General features: G+C 40.7%; 1 protein-coding gene across 1 annotated transcript in view; it reads left to right on the forward strand.

Moving 5' to 3' along the window:
- Nucleotides 1-3,669: 3,669 nt before the first annotated feature.
- Nucleotides 3,670-7,844, forward strand: part of LOC118751567 (uncharacterized transmembrane protein DDB_G0289901) — a 64,486-nt gene continuing 60,311 nt past the window's right edge. Inside the window, exon 1 of the mRNA XM_036486390.1 lies at nucleotides 3,670-3,795. Within this exon, the coding sequence (XP_036342283.1) occupies nucleotides 3,670-3,795 (126 nt within the window). The remainder of the gene's footprint in view (nucleotides 3,796-7,844) is intronic.

Here is a 7,844-nt window from a genome sequence, read left to right on the forward strand (position 1 = left end):
TTTTTATGAACTGCATTCACCGCGCTGTGAACAGTTAGGCAATCACCAGCTTGCACTGCTTGCCATTCAGCGATCGGTCATAAATCTCTACAGCCCGATTGCCTCATCATCATCGCCTTCATTGTCAGCCGGCAGCAGCTGTAACGGGGGTTTTATCACCTACACCTCGATTGCTGCTGCATTCTGCGAATTCATTTGACTTTCGACTGCAGTGAAGGTGTTAAAAGTTCTTCTGAATCGAAAGCTTTTTTCGGCTTGTTGCCGCCGTGTTTTCTTCTTTTTTTTTATTGTGTTGTAAATTTCTCAAAATTTGTTGTGTTATTAATGATGATGTTAATGCGTGAAAAAGCTGTTGTTATTTGTTTTTCTTGTTCTTCTTATTATTACAACACTTTCAACGTTGCTGAAACAATTTAATCTGTTGGCTTATGGGATTGCGGCAACTTGCTCTTGTTCTACATTCTCGCGTGCCCAAAATGCTGTATGTAGGTGGGATGCGTTGCAAGTTGCATGCCAGCATTTTTATGTTGCCGCCTGACATTCCCCCGTGTAAGTACATTTAACATAATGAATAATAAAATTAGCGGCAGTTTTGTTTTGTCAACATAGCCAGCTTTTGTCTCGGTAGATTTACTCAGCGTTTCTTTCATTGTTTTATCCCTTTGAAATACATAATAGGTTTCCCCAAGAACTTAAATAGTTAGCTATTTGTTTTAGTGGGAGCTTCTCATTCTACTCAACTCTCCAATGACAGACCCATCTTAGCTTAGAACAGAAGTATCTTTGGTTTTGGTTTTCATTCTGCGTATGCAAAGCTGATACGAGGCCAATATGTCCAAGAGTCAAAGTTACTCCCACTCTCAAGGAGACTGACACGAGCAAGATAGAAGTTTGTGTCCACACTTAATTCAATTATCAGCCAAAAGTTATGTGACAGACCTAGTACTGAAACAAGGCACCAATTAACTCGGAATTGTACTCGTTCGGAAACTCTCATGTTGGTTTAACGTAGAGCTATAGACGAGGAGAATCTCGGTTGCACTATTTGCAAGCAAAGAAAAAAAATGCTGCGCTTCGTCACGCCGCTACTATTCCATTGGGTACTGGTCTGATGGGCAGTAGTGAAGAAGAAAAGCCTTCCTAAAAAAGATACATTGATACTAGCATAAAATGGCCGCATTAAAACACACCGGGGAAGGGACAGATCGACGACATATATGGCTTCTTGTACGCTCCGTGCCCGTAACGAAGCTGTTCAAGCGATCTGTGTCCATTCACGCAAGCTTATCGGGAGTGTGGAAGAAGTGCGACCCAAGGTGCTTGAACCTTAGGCTTGAAAAGGCAGGATACTTGAGAAGCAGGCATTGAGATTATTTCTCCTCACGATCCTTCATGCACCTGGTGCACTGAAAGGCATTGAAGATACTCGGCCTTACCGCATGCTGACGTATTACACAATGCCCAGTTGTAACTTGCTTAGTCTCAGGGTTTCCCCGGAGCGCCTCCGGTCAACACGTAGCCAGAAACATTTAGGCACTTTGCATTTCAGTCAGAGTACACGAGGTTAGGGGAGCCCCCAGACTTAATCTACCCGATAGCACTTAGATATTCCATGTCTTACCAGTTCATCGGCCATGCAGTTTCTAGCGTTTTTGCTGTGACCCGGAACCCAAATGAGCTTAATAGCGTAGTAGTCCAATGCGGTCCATAAGGCAAACAAACAGTCGCTCACCGTTCTCTCGGAAAACGTTGCAGTGATTTGGTAGCCAAAATTTCAGGTTGATGGAGAGTTTTTCGCAAAAGATAGGGTTTACACCCGCAACTAATAGCCCAGTCCTCAGAAAAGCTCAGAACAGGTGTGTCCTAGAAAGCATAGAATGAAGTTTATTTCTTATCTCTTAAGAGGGGAAAGCTGGGCCTTTAGGTTTTTTACTAGATTAGGACTAACTCACGATAAGGGTTGCAGCAGATGCGAAACAAATGTGTGAAGCACATCCTCTGTGAGTGTTCGTTGCTTATATAATACAAAAAATGTTGACCTTAATGGTCTCTGCGAAGCCACGGAATTGCTAGCCAGACTAACCCAACCCAGCCAAATGTCGCCATAAATATATTTTTTGTTTCAACATTCTCCATATTTAAAATAAGTTTCACAAAATCTATTTAAATCCCCTAAATTTCTCGCTTTCAAGCTAACAAATATTTTTATTCAAATCAAAAATTATAAAAATGCTTCAATTCTTCGAACAATTTAAACCAAACTTTGGAATTTTCTCACTCAAAAATAGCCTCACAAAAAGTTATTACCGCATAAATAGAAATTAAGTAAAAATTAAAATTGCATTCCAGCTGCCACATAGAGACAACACAACAGCACGCACCAGCAAGTCGCTTGGCGCAAATTAAGTTGCCACGCTGCCAATACGAGAGACAAGCAATCGAAAAATAAGAAATGGAATTAAAAAAAGACGCACCAAATAAGAAAATGCTCACAAACATACATATGTACATTCAAGTCTACAAACGCATGTGCTTACAGCCCCCGAGGGCAGATTGCATCCACGAGTAGTACATAGAGTGTTTTAGAGTCTAGCGTTGACTAGCGCAAAAGGGGGGAAAACTATTTTTATATGAAGCCATAAATCAATTGCCACGCCGCGAATGTGGCAACGGGCGGTCCGGGTAATTAATTCTAAATTGAAATATTTCGACTCTAAAAGGCTTAAGCACACAATAACCAGGCTAAAGAGCCTAACAACAGAGCCAAACAAGAACATCGACAGCAACATCAACAGGGGTATTAGCAGCTAGTCATCTATGTACATATCTGCGGTGCAAGCAAAAGTGAAAAAAGGAGCAAAATTTGCCACAGAATTATGAGCCAAGGCGGCAAGGAATCGTCTACAGTGGGTACTGGGGGGGGGAGGGCGTGTGAAGAGTGGGAGGCATTGAGTGGAGGGAATAGGCGTATGTATGTAGGTGCGAGACGCGAGGTGAGAAGGCGAAGTTGTGGCCTGGCGTGGCGTGGCGTGGCGTGGCGTGCGGGCAGGTTCGCAGGCAGGCTGAAGGGCAGTTGCTGCAATTCAAGTGGCTTGGGGTGTTTTGCTTGGCGCGCGCATACTTGGCGATGGGAGTGTGTTTGGCTATGTGGAGTTGAAGTGCTTGCGGCAATCACGCCTGCATTGTTTACCCCGCGCGTCTGCCAGTCTGTCCGTTTGCGCTTTATTGCAACTTGCTAGCCAACTAACTAAGCGTGCAATACAAAAGATGAAGTGCATTTTTATTGGGTTGAGTGCAAACGAAAATTGTTTGATTTATTTTTGGCGTGTGACAAATGAAGAAAAGAGACAATTACAATGCGTGGTGAAGAAAAATTTTATTTAAATGATCCTCAGTGTCATAACTTAAAATCATAAATTACACATTACTAAACCAATTATGCGGTTGAAAGTTTCGGCTCTAAAATTTATTGATTTATCATAAATCATTTCGCTGTAAACCGTTTCACCGTGATAACATTTTTCTGCACTATGAATAATTTTATTCGGAGATGAGGTTAGTGCTGAGAGCAGAGACTTAGCCTGAAAAGTTAAGTTTTCCATTTGCTCATCCATTTCAATGTAAGGAATAAGTAAAATAATCTCCCTTCCCTCCCTGATGTTGTGTACAATGAACATAGTGAATGCCATTTTGAATCTGGTGCCTATAGAACTACGCATTCGTGACATCTGCATACGTTCCAAGGAATGTCTTCAGGGTTTGAGGGACAACTTTTTCATAGCAAAATTCCAGTTGGCAAGTCTCGGAAGAAGCATCGCCCTCGTTTCATCAGAACATAGTCTTCGAGATCTCACGGCGATCTGTACTCCGAGGTTTGACTTTCCAGCCCAGAAAAACAGACTGGGCCCTTTTTAAAACCTTAGTGAATGTTAAAGCAGACTCGTTGCAAACCTCCATTGACTCAATGGGATAGGTCTCCTAAGGAGGCACGATGACACCTTTACGAAGGGAAACTGTAAATCACCTGCTTCAAGTGCATTTCCTAGGCTGCTCGGTGGAGCATGATCTGATGACTCCTGTCTCCTCGGAACACAGGTTGCCCAAAGTGAGAAGTCATAGCAGAACTGACTCCATCTTTGACAGGAACAAGGTACGGTGGATGGTAGGGTCTTGCGAACCTTTCAAAATAGCATTGATCCCCTGATCTGTATATTTAGGGCTAGTTCCATGTCCCGGGGTCTTAGCCTAACCTCCTTCACTCTCAAAATTTAAGAGAGATTGTTAGACTTCTATCTTTGGGAGAAACTTAAAACTTCCACTCCCTTACATCACACACAATTTGCCTATGTCAAAGGTAAATCACCGGACTTGGTCTTACAGGATCGAAAGTGCCTTCGAGGCCCAGAATATCGCAACAACAATACTGTCTATCCATCTAGGTATCTTAAGGGCATTGGTCCAAATAGGTTTAGATCCTACTACTTTTGGTTGGATCGACGGTATGCTTCGTGTGCGTGTAATTACATCATCCTTGGGCAATAGTCAAGCAAAGATCAGAGCCGTAAGAGGATTCCCGCAGGGAGTGATCCTTTCTCCCTTGATAAGACTACAAGAGCGTGGTTACGATCTTATGGGGTAACGGGAAAATTCAGCAGTACTGTCTCAAACATTACAGGTGCAGTTCTTCGCCTCATTATAAATCCTCGGTGTATAAGCCAAGCCTTGGTTCGGTCCCTCTTGGAGGGACAGTGCTTTAATACTCAGATAAGAGACCTAATTGAGAGAACGGTTGCTTGAGCCACACGGTTCATGTGGGCCTGCAGAAGACGTTTTGGACGAACATGGATATTGAGCTCAAGGCTAATAGAATAGCTCTAGAGCTATACGATCGTCGGTCCGATTATGTCTTATGCATTCCTAGCATGGTGGCAGAAGGCACTGCAAACAACTGCCATACTTCGCCTTAACAAACTGCAAAGATTGCCATGCCTATCCGTCACTGGATCTATAAGAACGTGCTCAACTGCGGCTCTAGAGTCGCTTCTGGGATGAACTCCTCTCCATATTTTTATCCAGGAAATAGCAGCCACGAGGGAGCTGGAATTTCGACTAGCTATAACTTTATAATGAAGCTTCATGAAGATATTCTTGGGTAGATATCATGGTAAGAAATATGTGGAATCTCTGATTCCGTGAATAAAGACGTCTGTTTAACTGCGCAAAATTAAACCTTGAAGAGGGTTTGAGGCGCGCCTTTCTAGTTATCTTTTCAGATAACTAAGCAACCATCCGGGGCCTTTCAAACAAGACCATAAAATCCAAGCTGGTTAGAGACTGCCTTGACACGCTAAAAATTTTAGCAACTAAAAGCACGGTAACACTGTGCGGGTTACCAGGCCATTGTGGAATCCATGAAAATGGCAATGCAATCCACCAGCCTTGCACACCTATTGCTTTTCCCCAATGCAAGGGGACGAATCAGCTGATGTCCTCCACGTATTGGCTTGTCAAATTTGCCGTAATTTTGTTTAGCTTTTCGTCCGTTAAAATCCTTTTTTTGCGTGTCTATTGCTAACCACGGACAAGAGTTAGGAGCCTGTCAGACGTGGCAATGCAATATATTTCGACAGAAAGCAGTTGCATGAGCAGTCACACCTTGAATGTATGTAAATTGTCTTTCGAGAGATGTTTTCCATTTCCATAAAATTTCTCTTTCTCAATTTGACAGGAAATTGCGTGGAAAAGTTCCACGTCGGGCACGTTCTTTACCCACAAAAGTATCCTTTTCTTTCTAAATCTGGGTAAAATTTACTCGCTTCCTTTTGGTTGCAAGTGCCGAAATTGAAGACAGCAAGCGAGAGGGACTCAAACGTGGCGGCGTCTGTTACACAACTGCATTTATCTGCAAGCTGTGAACGCTGGTTGCAGCAGGGCGCCATCAGAAGGTATTTTATACAAGGTATGGGGGTAAAATTTACAATGATCGGTATTCTTGGGTCAAATGAACTTGACCTCAAACAAACGCTCACTAAACAACGAGCTAAATCTAACTATTTACATGTGCGACCCTGAACTTTTCGCATATCTTTCAATAAAAAATTTGTGTTACAAATTATTAAGCTTAACTATTTATTATCTACCTTACGATGGCTTGTGACATTCAATACGATTTTACTACTGTTGCCATAAATTTTTTAATAAGTTGAGCACAAATTTGCATACATACATATGTATGTAGATATATTTTACTCGCGCCCATTGAAATTGTCAAATCAAGCGATAAACCGATCAAGCGCAACAACACAGCGTTGGCGTTGTCGTATTATATTAACTACAAATTTGTGGCACGATCGGGGTTTATGTTTGTAGATACTTATTGTACATACATAGATCGCTGCAGTGATCGAGGTGGGAATAAAATTACAAAGCAAAAATATGGTTATGCATATCAAAATGAATAGATATATGACACTTCAATGACCTAAACCACGCTTAGGCGGTTAAATTGTGACGATAATAGGCTCGAGAAGATCACGAAGTAAATATTTATGAAAAAAAAATACACACAAATCAAAATATTTAAAAAAAAACAGATGCAATGCCAACGAATGAAACTGTAAAAATAATTCATGGATTTTATTTATTTTTTATTTCGGTTTGTTTTTTTTTGGTCAGCGTAACTCGTACAATAAGTAGCCATTGGCACTCAATACACATAGTTTTTTTTAAGTTTTTTTCTTGTTTTTTTCTTCATGTTGATTTTTCCTAGCTGCTGATTTTCTCTTTCTTTTTTTTTCTGCTTTATTTACTTGTCACTGAGTTGATTCTCCGGTAACTGCTTCTTTGTGTGCTGTAGGGGGATTAGACAAGTCAGATCACAGTGCTTTGCAAGACAATAGACACTTAACAGCAGCGACATAAGAACATGCGTACATACATACATACAAATGCATACCCGAACTATAAGATTTAGTACAGACGAGCTAATTGATTGTCTATTCGGTTGTGATAAATGATGATCTTGTTGCAACTTCATTTATTTATAATTTATTGCATGTTAGTGTGTTAGTGTGTTAGTGTATGTGTAAATGTATGCGATTTGTTTGACTGTGTGCTAATGTGTTTGGAGATTGAGATCACTGGGTCTAATTTATGTATGTGGCACTACATAGATAAATATTTATTTTCTATTCAGCAAAGTCAAACGGAATCCATTGTAATAACCTCATTTTCAATGGGCCGCAATAAATCGTGAAAATGTCAGTTGAAGGTAAGCAGTGGCTAAAGATGAGAAAAAAATCTGGAATCAAAATGCTTAGGTGCACAGAGATGCACGCATAAAGAATGTAGTCAATGTAGTCAGAACATTTTTCGCATCTTTTGAAAAGGAAAAGTAAAAAAAAAAGTCTCAAAATACACCAAAGAAACAAAAAGATTTTTTTTCAAACCAAGTGAGAAGCCAAGCACGTACTAGGATTAAAAACAAACACTGCAATGCATTGCCATTTCAACATTACATATTTTTATTAAATTCAACATTATCCTCTTTATCACTTCCCTGGGCCGCCAAATTTCCCAAATCAAATCAAATTTCACGCTTCGTTGCATGCAACAAATAGCCAAGTGGAGTGGTTGCATTTGCGGTCGCTTTTGACGATTATGAGCACAGATTTGTATTTCCGAAATTTCACTTAACAAAAGCAATTGATTTTGCATTACTTTTCGCCCCTCTTCAAACCAATCGTATTTACAGCACTATTTTTTTTTTTTTTTTTTTGGAACATTGACGCGTGCAGCACCCAGTCACACTCCGTTTTTTATTTGTCGTTTGCTATGATATCAAT

The sequence above is a fragment of the Rhagoletis pomonella genome, unplaced genomic scaffold (genome assembly GCF_013731165.1).
Source record: "Rhagoletis pomonella isolate Grant_MI unplaced genomic scaffold, Rhpom_1.0 Rhpom_scaffold_00001, whole genome shotgun sequence".
NCBI lineage: Eukaryota > Metazoa > Arthropoda > Insecta > Diptera > Tephritidae > Rhagoletis > Rhagoletis pomonella.